This window comes from Gymnoscopelus microlampas, assembly GCF_963454915.1.
Source record: "Gymnoscopelus microlampas genome assembly, chromosome: 8".
Taxonomy (NCBI): Eukaryota; Metazoa; Chordata; class Actinopteri; order Myctophiformes; family Myctophidae; genus Gymnoscopelus; species Gymnoscopelus microlampas.
In genome coordinates, this window is record NC_139945.1 from 36,832,445 (window position 1) to 36,852,318 (window position 19,874).

Below are 19,874 nucleotides of genomic sequence, written 5' to 3' on the forward strand. Positions count from 1 at the left end.
TCATAATATGATCATGTGATTTAGTTCCATATGGAACTGAATCACATGCATTTGTTTCCTTTTTGCAGTCAGTATCAGTATGTCTCTCACAGGGTGTAGAGCGTTTCTATGCACTTCAACCCTTTTCTTGTTATGTCTCTGTGTTCTCTGCGAGGGCCGCTTCAAAGGCTTTAGGAGATTTGATCAGGTGAAGGTTCTGGGCAGAGGGGCTGACTTTGAGGAGCTATGGTTCACCCAGAAACTGGACCACTTTAATGGTGCAGACAGCCGAGTATGGAAGCAAGTAAGTGCGTGCGTGCGTGCGTGCGTGTGTGCGTGTGTGCGTGTGTGTGTGTGTGTGTGTGTGTGTGTGTGTGTGTGTGAATTTACTTGAGTAAAAGTACAAAAGTGTTGGTATCAAAATGTACTTAAAGTAACAAAAGTAGAAAGTACTGATTATGCAGAATGTCCCATTTCACAAGTTTTAATTTCAATTGTATACAGATCTTTTGAAAATAGCAGATCTACAAGCTCACAATGCGTCACATCGCTACGCATTGTGAGCTTGTAGATCGGCTATTTTCAATTGGCCAAAATGTATAGTATACAGAGCTGAAGTGGTTATAATGTATGTTTTGTAATAATAATTAAAATCTACAAAGTATTTAGTAGCTAAAGTTGTCAGTAAAAGTTGAGTAAAATATAGTATTTGCCTCTGAGATGTAGTGGAGTAAAAGTACTGAAAATTGGAAATACCCCAGTAAAGTAAAAATACCTCAAAATTGAACTTTTATTCAATACTTGAGTAAATTTACTTAGTTACTTACGTGTGTGTGTGTGTGTGTGTGTGTGTGTGTGTGTGTGTGTGTGTGTGTGTGTGTGTGTGTGTGTGTGTGTGTGTGTGTGTGTGTGTGTGTGTGTGTGTGTGTGTGTGTGTGTGACCTTCAGACCTGTCATGCAGAAAGAATTACCATATATATGACATAGTATCCTTGAATACTAACCCACATTCTCTCCTTTGCGCCCCAGAGGTACTTTGTAAATGACAAGTTCCACCAGGCGGGTGGTCCGGTGTTTCTAATGATAGGTGGAGAGGGCCCGGCCAACGCGGCGTGGATGGAGAACGGCACCTGGCTCATCTACGCCCAGAAACTAGGAGCCCTGTGTCTGATGCTGGAGCACCGCTTCTATGGAAAGAGTCGTCCCACAGTGTAGGTGTCACAGACACTACTGTGTCCTAAATCAGTGGTTTTCAACCTTTTTCATGCCAAGGACCCCTAAATTGATATACATTTGGCCGCGGACCACCATCTGAAAATGTTTTGTGCCAGGGACCCCCAGAAGAGAAGATTTGTGTTAAAAAAAAATGCAAAATTCTACTAAATTCTTCACTTTTTTTCGAAAACGTTAAAAAATAGCAGATCTACAAGCTCGCAGCGTGGCACGAAGTGACACGCTGTGAGCTTATATATCTGCTGTTTTTGAATAGCCAACGTTTACAATATGGATAAAGGGGTGAAAATGTATTGACACCTTTAGCTGGGGACCCCCTGGAACCGCCTCAAGGACCACTGGTGGTCCCCGGACCACTGGTTGAGAACCACCGTCCTAAATGATAAATGGTGCATTTATAAACTGCCTTTATCCAAAGTGCTTTATAATGGGTGTGAAAATCACGCATTCACATGTATATTTATATACCGATGGCAGAGGAAACCATGCAAGGTACCAATCCGCTCATTGGGAGCAGTTAGGGCTTCAGTGTCTTGCTCAAGGACACTGACTAAGCCAGGAGGAGCTGGGGATCGAACCGGGAACCGGTTTTCCCAAAGGGCCGCTCTACCCTATGATCCTTGTAGATATAAAAGCCAAAGCAACCCCGTTTTGATTCTTGGGCATTTAGCACATTTCTGCTCTTTTCTTCTGTTAATTCTATTCTGTTGTGTTCTTTACCACATCATTATTATTTTGTGACAGGGGACCCTTGTTCTCAGAATAATACTTTTATATTACTCAACGGCTGTGCCAGATCATGGGTAGTGCACCTGTAGATGTATTGTGTAGAAGAGTCATAGAAGTAGAATGATGTCTGTCACATAAGTGGACCTGGTGCACTTGATGTTGGGTTCCTAGTTTGGTGTCCCTTTGATTTGAGCTTCAGTGAACATTCAGTGAAATGCTTGCAGGGCCTCTCAGACCATAATACCAATTTAAAAATATTCAAGGATGAAAGAATCACAGCATCTTCTCATGGCCGTTAGATCAACAGTCAGCATGTTAAAGAATGAAACGAACAGAAAGAACCAAAATCCAGAGGGTGGTCTCTTCTTCCTGTAGTGCATTTGACCCACATTTGTTGTTGATGTGTCCAGTTCACCACTAGATGGCAGCCTGTCATTCGTATAGAGAGTAAGAATTTCTGTTTTAGTTCTCTTATACTGACAAAGCCCAATAATGTTGAAGAGCCCATGAATAATGTTTACCTCACTTCATGTTTATGTGTCACAGCAGTTTAAAGGACCGGTATTCAAAATAACTTGCTAGACTAGTATTAGTATTTCAGCATATGCTAAACATATTCTGGTAAAACACAGTAGCCAATAAATACTTTCACTTATGGTTGTATGTCATCATACTTAGAAAAAAACAGACACTTAAATATGCACTTTGGACTAATAAATAAATTAGACTGTTTCTTCCTCCTATCTCCATTCAGTGACCTGAGCACAGATAGCCTGCGATTCCTCAGCAGTCGCCAGGCCTTGGCCGACTTGGCTCACTTCCGCACGGTCATGGCAGAGAGTCAGGGGCTGACCCAGAGGAAGTGGGTGGCATTTGGTGGCTCGTACCCAGGTTCGCTGGCTGCCTGGTTCAGGCTTAAGTACCCTCACCTGGTCCATGCCTCTGTGGCCACCAGCGCACCCGTTCATGCTGCAGTTAACTTCCCAGGTAGGATGAAACGTAGTGTGACACAATATGCAGCCAGAGAGACAGACAGACGGGCTCAAACACAAACCTAGCCATCAGATTTAGAATCAGAAACACATCCAAGCAATTTGCTTTGGTACCGAAGTGTGGTGACAGGTTACCCAACTTCCAACAAAGTTTATGGACATACAGAATTGCTTCAGGTCTTTACAGAACACTACATTCAGACAATACTAGTGTAAGTAGATGGCAGATGTTGAAGTTTACAGGTTAACATTTGGCCATATGTGGCTCTCTACTCTTATCACTAAAGCACGGTGGGACATAAAGGCCTTACTGAGAAACCTGCTGTTCCAGACATCCAAACCAAAACATAGCTGTGTTGATAATACGTAAAATAATTTTCTTATTTTACATCCAATTTGAGCAATGTGAGACATGCCTTGTTTGATCTGCCTGTCAGACAGACATTATACTTCTTTGGCACTTTGCAAAGATTTAAGAACAATCATTACCCCCATGTTTCAGTTACTTTGTAATTTTCTGCTGCCATATTTGCAGCAGAGTATTACGTAGTATTGCAATCTGTGCTGCTGGATGTGTTTCTAAAGATGAAAGATTCGGGAGGCTTCTCTCTTTCTCTCTCTGTCTCTATCGGTATCAGTGTCTGTGTCTGTGTTGTGTTTGGCTCTGGACCTTGTTTTCTTCAAAGGCTGCACTTTCTTTGAACAGGGTCCATTCCTTCTTCCACCCACACACACGCACGTGCATGCACGCAAATGCATGCACGCACAGTAAAATCCTATGAGGGTCCATTTTTACACTCAGAGGTTAAATTAACCCTCATGATTTTGCAGTGCACACACTTTGGCTTCATTTACACTGACAAGTCCTACGCACACTCACACACGCACGCACGCACGCACACACACACACACACACACAGACAACCTTATTGACGTCAGATATCTTTCAGATGTAGCACACAAATGATTATTTCCCAGAACAACACGGCCAGTATTATTACCGGTAAGTGCTTGCCTCTTCCTCACAGAGAGGGGGTGGACCTTGTTTTCATAACATTCATTTCGAACACACACTCATAAACCGCAACATTCACTGTTTGGTGGAAAGTAATAATTTCACCCTCACTGAGTTGTTTAAATACACACACACACGCACTCAGGTTGAGCTATATTGGATAATTTACGTACTGTAGCTGACAGAAGACGGAGTCATACTTTTTAAGTGCATGGTTTTGAAACAGTCTAGATTTGTCCTTTTTAAATTAACCCAAGTTTAAGAGTTTTAGTTGTGTGTGTTTATTCTTCTTTCTTTGATCCATCTGTATTTATGTCTATGTTTTTTTCTGTCCCTCAGTTTCTCTCTCATGTGCTATCAGTCACCCTCTCTGTCCTGTGTTTTGTCAGAGTATTTGGAGGTGGTCTGGCGTTCTTTAGCCTCCGAAAATGCAGAGTGCCCCCTACTGGTGAAAAAGGCTTCCAACACCCTTCTGGAGCGCCTCAAAGACCCAGAGGCCTGGGACAACATCACCAAAGACTTCAGGTACAGTAATGGCTCCACTAAACCATCCAGTTTTGTTATTGATACTAATGCACTGCAAACTCTGTTCTGCCCCCTAGCTTGAACTATATTTAGCTCCTGAGATAATTTCCATTTCCACCTTTTCATTGAGCGATAGTGTCCTCCAAATGACAACTCTCAAATTTAACATTGGTCAAGCTGAAAGAGGCAATCCGTTTGGTAATGATTGCAGATGGTTTACAACTAGACTCGGCTGAAAAAGTCATTTAAAAACTGTTTGGATTTTCCCTCACAGTAAAATGTCCTCCTTGTCACATTTGTGTAATTGTGTACCTTAGTTTTATTTAATTAAAACAAAAGTGTAGGCCATAATGCGTCTGCCTGAATAGATTGGTTTGATTATAATTTCCCATTTTATGTGAAGGTAAAGATTGTTCCATCATAGCACATTAATGTCCGTTCTCCGGACAAGTCCGGGCTTGAATGTAAACTATGATATGACCTAACCTTATAAAAATTAGGCTACATAATCAAGAGATCAAGAGACTCGATAGACTTTCAAGAGACTTTATTTGCCATTTGCTCTAATGCATAGGAAGTATTTGTGCATAGCTCCCAGAGTTAGCTTTAAAAGAGATACAAGTACAGTTAACAAGAGACCAGAAAGCACAATACCAAGTACTACTAATACTGCTAAAACTAATACTAATACTATTAAAATACTAAAAAGGAAACAAGCACTGTCATCTAAAAAATCAAACACATAAATAAAATCAGCTCAAGTTCAAGCCTTCAAATATTGCACTACAGTTACAAAAAAAAACATCAGAGGATAGAGTATAGAATAAGATATGTATGAATCATTCATTTGATCTTGCAAGAGGTCAGCATCAACCACTGCCGGCGCATAGAGACAGACAGAGAGAGAGAGAGAGAGAGAAAGAGACATCTAGAGTCTTTAAATTGAAGTTTTACGCATACAATATTTGTTTACGCATACAATATCAGTGTTTGTTCTTTAAGGAATATTCAAACATATTTTTGTTAACAATTAAGATGGCAGTCCTTCTGGTGTCTAATCTGGTGTTCCCCCTACTTCAAATAACTTTATTGACATTGTCAACCAGTATAGTGTATGTCCTATCCGACATCAGGGTCTACATTTTGCAACCGAAGAGTAGATGGAGACCACCTCCAACCAATGCAGATGTGCTAGTCATTTTGTATTAACATGGTCACATCCACTCATTACAAAACCCAATGACGCATCAAGTTCTCTTTACCCATTAACCCATTAAAACCGGGAAAGCATGCGTGTCATTTTTAGATTTTAGCTATATATATATATATATGGCAACACATTTTTCAGAGTGCTGAAACTGCTGCGAGCTTGTAGTACATCTGTTATTTAGATCATTTTATGAATAAAAAAAAAAGCATTTTCAGATGGGGGTCCGCAAACAAATACATATAATTTTGGGTGTCCTTGGAGAACTACTGATTTAGAACGCATTTGTAGAATCGACCTCATGTCTTAACATAAACGGCAGCGATGCAGATGACTCTGGAACAGTGAATAGGGTAGTGTGAACAACAGGAGCCAGATGGGATCAGAACAGCACAGGTGTGGGAGTTTGCCTGTGAACAGGTGTGTAAAGGTGAGAGTTGGAGATAGGAGCACTGCGTTGCAGAGGGAGCAGGTAGGCTGTTTGGGGTCCACCATTGAGAGGGGTCCATTTACAGCTTCATGGTGTCCCCCTCGGGCCTTTTGGACCCAGTCCATGACATTGGAATGTCTGAACCATTCCAGTCCTCTTGGGAGGCTTGAAATGATCTCTCTCGCTCTACTCTCGCTGCGCAAATGTGACAAATGTAACTCATCACATGATCAATTCTTTCATTAATTAGTTCCTGCTTATTTGTCATTATTCTTTCTTTTCTGAACAAGGTTGCTTGTTTTGTTTCCCACCATATACTTACATTTCTCTGTAGATATTTTTTTTCTTTTAATGTGGGGTATTTTATATATGTATTTTTGCATAAGTTGCCATCACCACTGTTTTATGGCTTTTCTTTGATGGTATTTTCTGTTGGATTGTTCTGAGTTGTTGTAGTAACGGCATAGTCAGTTTATACGAGGAACTGGGGGAGGGGGGGTGTTTAGCGTATTTTATTTGTCTGGTTAGCCAGGGGACTGTTATAGTGGATGATGTCACAGGCACACAGTGTATCTGTGATATTTTGACCGTGGTCTGTGAGGACAGTGTTCATGTCTGTCTGAGAACACACAGGAACGTGCAGACATTCCCTCATACAGATATGCACACATCACTTGGTCAAGTGGTGGAACCACACCCACCCACCCACACACACACACACACACACACACACACACACATACAGTAGACACACACACACACACACACACACACACACACACACACACACACACACACACACACACACACACACACACACACACACACACACACACACACACACACACACGCTTGAAGCATACACACCAGACCTTTACTCTGTCTGGCTACCTTACCACAATACCTCAGAGACACAATGATTGCGTCATGGATCCATCCTGACCTATGTATGCACTACACACGCACTACACACACAAACGAAGATTGGGTCATTTCTAAAACTGACCTATAACATCATTTGCAGAGAAGCAAATTAGCAGTAAGAAGATTCCTTATGAAGGAAGTGGCCAGTTACTAATGACCACTGCCCCTTACACACACACACACACACACACACACACACACACACACACACACACACACACACACACACACACACACACACACACACACACACACACACACACACACACACACACACACACACACACACATTTTGGTCAGTAGGCAAATACAGGCAGACATACAAACTCTGCCACCTTCTGGATGGTTCACCTCCTCCTAATCACTGTCAACTTGACGGATTGCCCTAATCAACACTAAACGTGTGTGTGTGTGCATGTGCTTGTGTTTTTGTAAATGTACACTCCCCTCTATACATATACAGAGTTGATTATTGAGTACTGCATGTAAGCACAGAGTGTTGGGTTTCAAGAGAGCTACTGTAGGAGAGAACTGTTGAGTGGCGTCCAGCATCAGAGTAATGCCATGTGTTTTCAATTAGCTGTCACCAACTGCACAGTAAAAAAGACCAAAGGTCACAGGCCACATTGTACAAAAACTGAACCCTCCCTTTTTCTCATTCTGTCTTTCCTACCCAGCGAAGTCCTGAGTGTTAATGTAACTCAGAGAGTGCACAAATGTAACCAAATGATCTTGTTACATTCGTACACTGTCTGAGCTACAGATTGATACATTAACACACAGGATTTAACTGTGTACCATTTGTCCTTTCTCTTTCTCTTCCTCCGTTGTTGTTACCCCTCTACCTCATCTCTTTTCTCTACCGTCTTCCTCTCCCTCCCTGGCTCATCTCTTCCTCTCCTCCCGTGTCCTTTGTTCTCTCGTCACTGCGCTCTGTCCTTGACTCCTCGTCTTTCCTCTCCATCTGTACTTTTTGTCCTTTCTCTACTTACCATGTATCTCCTCCTCTAATGCTCCTTTTTGCCCTCTACTCCTTCCCTTGTTTCCTTCCCTTCAACCCTTGCCTTCATCTTGTTGTCTGTCCCCTATGTCCTGTCCCCCTCCTATGTGTACTAAGATTCAAGAGGGTTTATTTGTCACTCACAGCAATATTGGTGTGGCATGTTCCGCAGACTGTGCAATTACAATATAGCAGGATGATAATAACAGTGACTGACAATACTTTATTTTTCTTCAATTTAAAAATAAAAAGTGAAGAATAGCATGGGTAAAGAAGGTCAGATAAGGGTGAAACAACCCCTTACTGTAGCACCGATGGGGACTGTGCAGAATATGGGAGGAGAGTAAGTAGCAATCAAAGGTATACAATACACATACAACATATATATACATATACAGTATGTACACATCGGTGCAAGTACAATATTTCCAAACTCCAATCAGGGATGTTTACAGACCGAAGGCAGTTTTGTTTTGTTTAGTTTTTTGTCCTTGTTCAATGCTCTGACAGCCTCAGGTGGAAAATAAACTCTTGCTGAGTCTTGAGCCTTGGGCTTTGAGACACCTCAGGCGCTTGCCTGTCCACATCTGTGTTCCTCACTCTGCTCTTTTTCCTCTCCCAGACTGTGCTCCAAGCTGCAGCTCCAGTCAGACATGGACTCAGCCTACCTCCTGGAGACACTGGCCGGCAACTTCATGGATGTGGTCCAATACAACCAAGACAACAGGGAGTTTGAGGTGAGGGAGGTAGAGGAGATGGAGAGAAGGGATTCAATAAGACGTATTGCTTTCAGTTTCTACATACAGTATACTGTACCTGGCAAGGTTTCGTAAAGTAATCACGGCAACAAAAAAACAACTCAGTAATTCATTTATAATAAATAATCCCTCTGTAGTTCTTAGGAGGCATTTAGCAGAATAGTTGTCAGGCAACACACCCAGACGCAACACAATTTGTTTGATGCTGTAATGGGGTCACAGGTGTGTGTTAATAGAGTAATTTACAATGGGTTGAACATGGCTCAGCCAAGAGCCATGTTCAATTCATAATGAAGTACCGGAACTATCCATTTTATAAGAAACATTCTAATCTACCCAGTCATATTTGCAATAAAGTTGAAAATGTCTTTTGCACCTACAGGGTGCACCTAAGGTTGATGTATTTGTTGTGGTATTTGTTCGGCTTATAAGATCAGCACAACTAAATTAGATTTTTCACATAATGTGACCATGTGCTATGGTTACTATATTGTTCATGAACAAAGACAAAAAGACAAATAAACTACAAATGAACCTAGAACTGCTATCTTATCTGTATCTCCTTTCTGCATCACAACAGAGGAACCATTGGAACTTGTTTTAACAAGCTGTGGCTTACATAGCGCACGTACACAACTACACACAAAAACAACTCAGTCTGGGAATCTGGGAATAGAGAGAAGTGGGTAAAGGTTATGGGGAGTTGGCCACTAGGTCTGGAGTTTGACATAGTACCACCCAGTATGGGTGGCGAGGACACCAGGAATTATTGAGTTGAGGGGTGGTCGCACACAGCCCAGGTAGTGTGTTGAAACACATAAAACCCACCTTTGTGTCGCAGTGAGAGGTCCCCAGGACTGCACCACCAAAAGAGGGCTCCCTAGGGGTTTTCCTCTGGCCTGTTTTGATTATCTGAGATGTGGGTGGCCCCTCTCGTAACCCAGTTAGCTTGTGATACAGCAAAGAGGAGACAAAAGGGGCAAGATACTGCAATAAGATCGTTCCAAGCTCTTTCAGACAGTTTCATATCTGACAACAGGACTCCCCTCCGTGGCTGTGTTTTGCTTCGACGCACACAAAAGTTGTTTTTTCTTTGTCCCCATCATTATCTATCACCTCCCACTCTCTCCACCGCTTTTCTTTATGGGTGCCCTTGGTCCCCTTTTTCACTATGACACACCCTTCCTCCTCTCTTCTCTTTCCCCATCTCTCTCTCTCTCCCTCTTTCTCTCTCTCTCTCTCTTTCTCTATCCCCCTGTTGCCTTGAGGAGACGTGAGTCCGGTTACCAATAAGCTGATGTGAAAAAGCAACAAAAGAGTCTTTGGTCTCTCTGGTTTCCTGTCGCCCCAGGCGACAAGAGACGCTTATAAAGAAACCCAGAGGAGCAGTGGGCTACGGAGTCCACAGCGCTAACACACAAACACAGCAAGAAGCTGCCTCCTCTGGGCCAAAGGGCTGAAGTGTAGGGCTCACTACCAAGTTTTAGGTACCACAAAGGAATTTGGATAAGAGGAGAGCAGGATGGAGCTATGTGTAACCCAAGCAGGGAAATCAAAACTTGGGCTTCCACGCTCGAGGTGTTGGCACTGGGGTGCTTTATAAAATCGGGGGGTGGAGAAAATGATGTAAGACTATAGCTTGTGAAAGCAAATACCAACAGTTCCCCAGTTTTACCTAGAAAGGAAGATGCAGTAGAGGAGATACAGGGTCCGGCGTTAAGTTTTTTTTTCTCCTACTTGCCCTGCAGGGCAAATACTTGTCAAATCTACTTGCCCAATCTAAATGTCTACTTGCCCTGCCTAGTAGGGGATACTGTTACCAGTTGTGCGGTGCATATATTTCTGTCTCAATATAGGCTACTTCAACAGTAACTAAAATCCATTGCCTTACAAATGTAAACTGCTTGTGTTCATATTTGGAAGCCTCTGTAATGTCCACAAATCAGTTGTGAGACACCTGCAGATTGCAGGAATGCCTAAGTCAAGAGCTAAGGCATTGGCAAAATTCTGTTCAGTGTCTGTGATAATTGGCAGTCGCCATTTATGGAGAAGGCGATGCTTCCTGTACCCGTCATCTGTATCCTGAAATACTTGTTGTTGAGCTTTGCCAAGTTTGTGCATCTACTATTGTTTGTTTTCAAGAATTTCTTGTTAAAATGTGAACGCAAATACAGATGTTAAATGTGTGTGTGTACATTATAGGATGGCACCATTCCTGTCTAACCACTCAGTGTCTCAGAGAAACCTGGCTGTGGACAGTTCAGAAACCTGCTTACCAGTAACATCTGTAGTCAGGATTAGTAATTTCAAAGAAGATTTCAAACTTTGTTTAAATGTTTTTTATTAACGCAAGAACAATGGCTTCTATTTTAGCATGCAAACGTTCCAGTATTGAGACAAAGGCTGATGTTTCTGTTAGCTTAGTTTCTGTCATTGGTAGTCTGGTTTCTGAACTGTCCATAGCCCACCAATGAGACACTGAGTGGATTGAAATTGTGCGTTCTTATAATGGGAATTAGTGAGGACATATGAAGATTCAAGATATGGTTGGAAATGGGTGAAGTGATCCTTCAATTGCTGTTTGTGTTTGAACTCCTGTTATTACTGTTTCACTGCAGCAAGCAGTAAGTTGAGTTGTATGTAGTGCAACTGACATCATTACTTTTAATAAACATATAACATTTTGCTGAAATTGCGAAATGATAGCACTTACACCTGAGTTTTTCTCAAATTTCAAGATTTAAATGGTTGCTTTAGTGCCACCATCAGGACTATTGGCCCATAATGGCAGTTGAGGAAGTTTGGCATAGTACATGTACACATTTTGTTTATTTTCATGTATGTGGAGGAATATTTCCTGACACGCACTCATGCTATTCATACTAGAATGTTTTCTATGTAGTTTGTGACTGCTTTTTAGGTAGCATAATCGCAGCTCTGGTCCGAGTACGAAGGTTCAACATACCCCACCAGAGACCTGTGTCCCATATTAGAACCAAGCGCTTGTGGAACTAATTAATGTGTTAAATCCAGTCTGAGAAGTGACTACGCATGTAGATGATGAACAGGCTCTGATGATGAACTTGCAGGCTGGGAGAGACAATAGACCACGAAGGCAGCCACATGCAATGTTTACTTGCATACTCATTTTGGTCGCATTTAATTCTGGAGCACTGCTTTGGCAGAGAGGTTCAGCCAAGGGAGACAGCAGCAGCCCACAACCGATAGGAGAAATCAAATGAAAACGAAACATTGGGCTGAATTAGTCTAGACAGGTTTTACTTGCAGGCTTTACTTGCCATGGGCAATCTGGCAACCATTAATGTTGGACAGAGTATTAGTCCTGGTTCATTTGTAGTTTATAGTGCTTCTGTTTTGCATTCACTTTTTTTAAGTGAGTGGCTAGTCCATTCCCCCAAAGGGATGATTTATACTTGGTTGTACAAGGTGCACAACCAAGTGCTGCAAACTGTAAGTTTGTATATCGGCTATTTTTGGTGTGCAACAATGGCTTGCAACAAAACATTCACCCTTTAAGCCTAATTCTTCATCCCACAAACATTTCTCATCGGAAATAACAGATTTTCAAGCTGCAACAGAGTATAAATTAGGCTTTAGATTGTATTTTACTCATTGAATAAGAGAGAAGCAACATAGGGAAATATGAGGAGAGAAGGTTCTGATAGGATCCCAACTTACGTTGGTCCAAGGATAGGGGCCTTAACTACTATGTTATCTCTCGACACAGGAGCACATTCCACATTGACCCAGATCAGCCTCTGCCAGTGCCATTCCTTCTCATACATGCCCAGATAGTTTTGATGAATGTAAACTCAATGTGCTGGTATTGCACAAGACCTGAACAAAGGGCTGTAAGTAAATATAGAGGAAGTACAGTGAGAATCAAACCTGTGATACATTTTTCAGCCCCGTAAAATGGTAATTGCATTTGGTTTTGTGGTTAGCCAGAAATGTGTTGAATGCAGGAATATAGAGATCTGAGTCAACATTTTGCACATTAGGAATAATGAAATTATTAGGAGACAAGTGGCTCCCGTGCTCGAGGTGACCCCTCAAGTGTTTGAGAACGGTGTGGGTTGAGCTTTCTCTGTGCCTTGTTTGTATAATACATGCTGTCATGTCATCTACTCGGATACTCTTTTGGCTGAGTTTTATTTTCCTTTTCTTTTTCTTTTTCTTTTTCTCAGGTTTTGTTTTTGTCTTTTTTTTTCTCTCCTTTTTCCACTTTTTGCCCTCTTTTCTGTACTTTTTAATACCATGTAATTTACTTTCTTGTGAGGGTTGGGAGGGGGGGTTTGTGTTTGTCTTGTGCGTTTGTTTTTTTTCACAGAGAATTTGAAGAGTTCTGTCATTGTTTATCCTCCTGTAAAACTGACTTCTTCAATAAAAATTATGTGAAAATAAATAAATATTAACATGACAAATAAGATTCTTATTAAAAAGTCAAACAATTTTCAAAAGAATTCAGAGATTTTCACCCAAAAAATATATCCATAAATGTAAAAGACATTTAAGAAATGGCAAATCTACAAGCTCACAACGCGTCGCGTTGGGAGCTTGTAGATCAGCGTATTCAACAATTTTTGAAATGGGGCTTAAGTGATTAATTCATAATGTATTTTTGTACATTTGCATCGCAAATGTCTCTTTTAGGTGCTTGAGCTGAAAAGTTTGTGAACCAATGATGTAAGCCCAGTGTTGTGCCATTGCAGGGTGTGGTGGGTACCAATATCACCATCAAAGTGCTGTGTGGGGTGATGGCAGATGCCTCACTGGGGGGACCCTACGACCGCTACGTGGCCGTGGCACGCCTCATGATGGACACCTTCTCAATGAAGTGCCTTGACGCCAACTACGCCAACTACCTTAGAGACATGACCAACACGTCCTGGGATGGACCCGGTGCAGGGGGAGGTAGGTGTTTATGAGGGGTGGGCTGCATATGTTTATCACATATTTTGAGTCATGCAATTTAGCGCTCGGGTAGCTCAGTCAGTAGAGCGCTCACCTTTGAATCACAAGGTTATGGATTTGATCTTGACTTGGATAAGTAAGACGTGTGGTATACTGTCTGGGAGCAAAAGGTAGTGGTGGCGCTCCACCTGGCGTGGCACCTTGTAAAGGAGATAGGCGCCCTCTTTCTCGGCTGATGCCAACAATAATCCCCTGATTCCCCTCCAACTGTACTTACTTAATTGTGTGCTTGTAATTACTGGCTACTTTTGTACAGTTAAATAAATGCATTTCACATCCAAAGTGTATTTGGAAAGTCACTGGTTGTTCCTTCCCGTTTCAATTTAATGTTCTTTATTTTTTACTGTGGAAAAGGCCTATTTTAAGACGGGAAAAGTCTATTTTACATTTTGTGCCCCTGCCCTGGGCTACTATTACAGTTCCAGCGTTCGTTTCCTCTGTTGTTGGTGGCTTAATATGTTAGTGGGGATCACTGGGAGAGGAAGTGGTCTCTTAAAATGCTGCAGGGGGGGGGGCTGTATTAACTGTTCCCCCCCCCCCCTCCTTGGAGTATTTGGCTTCACTCTCAAATACTTTTCTTGGGAAAAACCCTATTTTAGACTCATTGTTAGCTTTTGTTGTGTTGTCTTGGAATTTAATGTTCCAAGTTAAGTGCTTGGCTTGTTTTAGGTGGCATAACATATGTAAATTTGCTGAGCATGGGAAATGTGTGTGCGTGTGTGTGTTTCAGGGAGACAGTGGGTCTACCAAACCTGCACCGAGTTTGGTTTCTACCAGAGCACGGATTCACCGAACCAGCCCTTTGGTGGCTTTCCTCTGCCGTGAGTATACTGTGCCTACGTGTGTATGTTGTATCATCATGTGATGATGATATATTCATAGAAAAACACCATTAACAACACTTTCCATGTCATCTCTACTATGTGTTAGTGATTATCCTGTTTATGTCCAGGTACCACGTCAAGCAGTGTGCAGACTTGTACAATGTGAGTGCTGAGACACTGGCAGAGGCGGTGGCCCAGACCAACGAGTACTATGGCGGCTACAACATCCACGCCGCCAGGATAGTCTTCCCCAACGGCTCCATCGACCCCTGGCACGCCCTGGGCATCACCCGCGACATCACTCCTGATCTCCCCGCGGTCTTCATTAAAGGTAGTAGCAGATAACAGCAATATTTTCGGGGATCGTTCAAATGGTGATACAAGCGTGACATTTGGTACAAATCATCTTTGGAGATCACTCTTAGATTTAAATCAAAGAGTGATCAAAGATTACATTTATTTCAAGATGGATGCCAAAATTAGACTGATCTTGTATTTCAGCATTGTGAGGCCAATCACCAAATAACACTCCCATAGTATATTTAAGTTATGTTAAAACATTTCAAAAACACGCCATACAACTGTGCTCACAGGCAAACTCAAACCAAAAAGAAATCTCATGACTAACTCTGTGACTCCTGCCACCTGCATGTCGTCTCTCACCTCCTCTTTGGCCTTCCTCTTCTCCTCTTATTACATCTTCAGCATCATTCTCCCAATTACCCCTCATCCCTCCTTTTCACATACTGTACTGTATCCAAACCTCGGCTCTCTTGCTTTATCCCCAGACCTTCTAACCTGGGCTGATCCTCTTAATTTAGCAGTTGCTGATGATGTCCTTCCTTTTCACTCCTAACTCATAGCATCCCCAAAACATTTTCATCTCTATCCTTTATCACCGTAACCTTTTGCACATCATTCCCATTTCGTTGCATCTGTCAGTCTAGCCAATCGGTACAGTTCCTTTTCTCCCTCCTTGGTGCCCAACCTCTGATACAATTTCTCATACTATTTTCCTTAGCCCTCGGCACCTCTCTCTTCGCCTTACTCATCATCTCCTTGTACTCCTGCCTACTTTCTTCATATCTTTGGCTGCCTTTCTTATCTCCTCCCTGAGCTCCACACAGCATTGTTCTTTCTTCATGTTCCATCATTACTTGATGATATTACAATTATAATTTTTCCTTTTTCAAATATCATGCAAATCGGTACACATTATCTCTATAGTCAAGTGATCAAGACGGTTCCGTCCGATTTGTCATATTCCATCCTGATTGGCGAATTCCGAACATTGCTGGCCCACAATAACCTACCTGACCTGGCAGGTTTTCTCTGTCTTCACACCTAACATCGGCACTTACCACAGGACTCAAGCCGCGCTACTCATACGCTGAGTTGACGGTGCCCAGATCAAACCCATGACCTTGTGGTCCAAAGGCAAGAGCTCTACCAACTGAGCTACCCGAACACAAATGCTCATGCTCATCACTCCCCATTTCTCCTCTCGTCAACCCCATGGTAGAACATAGATATATCTATTATGGTGAAATGTTTCCTAAAATGTGCAAGAAATATAGATATGACTTGTTGATTTGGCGGCCATCTTGAAAAATTACCGCCATATTGGATTTTTGATGGCCCAGTTTCTAAAGTAAAAGAGTTGACCCAGAAGAATATTCATGTTATACAATACATATTTCTTAAAACCAGGCCAAAAAAAAAATGTTTTCCTGTAAATAACCAGGCACATCCCCATGTGAACTTAATGGGCACAGCTATCTGAATAACAGGATCTCCTGCAATGCATTCCCCAGAACCCATGTTCTCACCAGTAAATCTTAATGCAGGAAGTACAGTACAAACAAGCAACAGTAGTCACGCGGTGAGGAGAAATAACCAGCCATCTCTTCTCCTACTCCTCATGCGAAACATGTTCCTCTATATTACACTCCTTCAGGGGATAGGCTGCTCAGGGACTCCTCCTGAAATCTTGGTTCTTCTCAGGAAGAACCAAATAGTTACATTTGGCTTTACTCATTTCACAAGTCACTGCACAAGCTCTAAAAACTCTTAACTTAAGGAAAGTAACTGGGGGTGGAAATACATCATGCCAAATATGCACCCCCCCCCCCCCCACACACACACACACACACACACAGCCCAGACACCACATCTTGACACTCCCCCCTGCACAAGGTCTGAGTAAAGCTCAGTTTTGTTTGTGCAAGGGTGCACTTAAAGTTGTTAAACCAAATCCGCAGGCAAAAATGCAAAAGAAGAAAGGAGGAAAAAAAGAAGCACAGCCTGAAATGAAAGAATCCAAGGCACCTGTATCACACAAGATTTTAACAGAATCCTTTTCTCTCCCTACACGTTATAAATAGCCTTCTCTTTTAAATGGAGAATTTTCTTCATTGACAAGCTGAGTTTGTTCACAACCTTTGGCTGCCAAACACAGGGTTTGGTGATGGGTCTGGACAGAATCACTCATCTTCCAGTACAGCAGCATTGGGCACTCTGCAAACTTTAATGTAGGTGGCAATATGAACCTTCAAGAAACATTATTTTAAATAACGATTCTGTGGACTCTCTGTGTGCAGTCATACATCGATTAAAATTACACTGCAATTCACACAAGCAAATTCCACATCTGCTTATCCATCTCCAAGATATTCAGGATACAGGAGCTAACTCATAAGCTCTTAACACTGCCAATTTATCCTTTGATTAATGTTGACAGTCTGCATGACTAGGGGCTGAATAGGCTTCCTGGGCCTCCCCAGTTATTACACACTGCAGCTATACATTGTGAACCAGTATCATCTGCAAGGCTTTGATCTGACAGTTTACCCACTGCAATCAAGGGCAGTCTATTTTGCTGCAGCTCTATTCTCATATTTTACACTTGTTGCTTCCCTCTCCACCATCATACGCAATTTAATTTTGTATAATCATTCATTATTTTTCAAATGATAAAACTGACTGACCCAGAACAGTTGGACAAAAGGCTTGTTGACCTCTGCTTCCCTTAGAACAGGAATCTTCAACTGATTATGAATCAGGGACCACCACCCTGACTAACATGGGGACCACTGTTGTGCTTATTGGAGACTTACAGGGACCACTTACCCTTCTTGAGATTCTATTTCTTTCTGAGGATTTCTGACTTCCCAGTAACTGACCCATTTCGCTTTTACTGTAAGTCCTTTTTGCCACCATGAAGCCAATCTGGCCACTCCCAACAGTGTTTTTTTTGTCCTGTCTATTTGTAACAATTTTACAGGAATACGGCTGCACGGAATGAGATGATTAATTCCCATAAACACATGTTTAGTATTATACCCAAATAGGGAGTCATTATGGTCTTTCATTTAGCAACATGACCTTGAGTGGATCAATGCCTCAAAAAGACAGAGTTCGCCCAGTGTTCTGGTTTGGTAATACAAGCTGTATAAGAACACTAGTAGTTTGCACTGCATAGCCATGTTTTATACCTCCGTTATCCACTTTCCCTCCCATTCCTCCATCTCTCTTGTGACCCAGGGACAGCCCATTGTGCCAACATGTACCCTGAAAGAAGCCAGGACCTTCCCCAGCTTACCATGGCACGGGACCACGTCTTCATTCTCCTTCAGCGATGGTTGAAACAATGACCTCTGATTAGACTAGCCAATCACTAGAGAGCAAATTGATCACTTTGATGTTTAATCACTGATGCTGGAATCAGGCTTCTGCTTTTGTGTAAGCACGGCAAGGATTGTTGTTTTGCAGAGAAAAGGCTCTAAAAGCGCTAATGTTCAGGTACTTTTTGTACTGTATGTGAGGCTATCTGTTTTGTACTCATGGATTAAAGAGATGTTTTTTTTTTTCTTTTTATCATTCAGATTGAAACTTAGCATGGCCCTAGATTTGATTTCTCTTTTTGAATGTCCCAACTTTAACATTAAGCTGTTCTGGGAATGCACAATAACTACCCAGCACATACATAGTGGGACCTGCAGGATTTCTTCTAACTCACTATCAATAATTAAATAAGGTGAGTACTTCCAAATGTATTTTATGAATACAGATACAATTATCCTAGGTCATTTTTGTTGTAATGTATTACATAATGTGATGAATGTTGGCTTTTAACAAAAGGAAATGCTGGTCGCTGCTCATGGGCTTATGTGGATGTTTTACCAATATTGTGTTTTGGATCATTAATACAATACTGCTGCTCTGTATCCTATGGTATTAACAAATCACATCTACATGTTAAGGTTGGTTATCCAACAGCACATGGCTGTGTAATGTCTATTATCTTTTCCTGTCAGTGTCAAACTTTCCAAAAGAAAACAAATTAATTTCACACAATTTCACATTAAATTGTTGCACAGACATGATGCAGCACAAGTTTGGTCACTTTCACTTGTAGGTCTCTTGTGAAATGTTTCGTGTCTTAAGCTGTATCTAGCCTGGTAAACCCCCCTCCCTCCGGAAATCTCATTTGAAACAAAATGTGTGTCGCAAGCTTCTTCCATTTGACAGAGTCAGGTTAAGCTGTATCACCATGACTAAGACATTAGACACAAAGACCATTCAGAATATTGGGTAATGTTAAAAAAAAAAAGCTCTATGGTGTGTCACATCTTTGAGCCAGATACATGTAGTACTTTCATAGCATTCTCGTCTGCCATAGAAGAAAAAAAAGGAAGCCCCTTAGGGCATGATCCCAATACACAGCTGTGTGGGTTGTGTTCATTCAATTCCTCAGTTAACCTCTCAATACACACACACCGTTTATTTTCACAACAATCTACTCTGCACCCCAGCTGGACTTCTAAGACCCTGCTCAAGCAAAACAAACACATACACACACGCACACACACACACATGCACATGCACAGTACACCCATCCAAAATTCCTGCCCTGAATTTAAAACGCATCAGCACCATCCCAGGTGGGTGGCATATTAAGTTGAGATTTTGTTCGGTTAATGTGTGTTTTGTGCTGTGTGCACAACTGCATGATCCCTGATCCCTGCCTAAAGGACTCACTCCATTCTAATGGCGCAGTAGCCTACAGTCATGTAGTCCTCAGTAAAAAGAGGTGTTTTAGGGTTATTCTAGTTGTAGCCCACTGCCCCAGTAATGGGGTTTCAGGTGGAAACTGAACAGATTACCGATTTACTTCTGATAAATAAATGGGCACTTTTAAGCTGGTGTTGCTCATGGTGTACTTTTCATAACCTAAAAGTGCTTTGGGAATGCAGCCTGTAGT

At 41.9% G+C, this 19,874-nt stretch overlaps 1 protein-coding gene across 1 annotated transcript; it reads left to right on the forward strand.

Annotated features, from left to right (window-relative positions):
• Positions 1-44: 44 nt before the first annotated feature.
• prss59 (serine protease 59, putative) lies at positions 45-19,011 on the forward strand. Its single transcript, XM_084065271.1, has 9 exons — positions 45-283; positions 1,009-1,190; positions 2,696-2,928; positions 4,338-4,473; positions 8,657-8,771; positions 13,526-13,727; positions 14,518-14,608; positions 14,740-14,942; positions 18,155-19,011. Exons 1-9 carry the CDS (start codon positions 80-82, stop codon positions 18,262-18,264), a joined length of 1,476 nt encoding a protein of 491 aa, XP_083921397.1. The 5' UTR covers positions 45-79; the 3' UTR covers positions 18,265-19,011.
• The last annotated feature ends 863 nt before the right edge of the window (positions 19,012-19,874 follow it).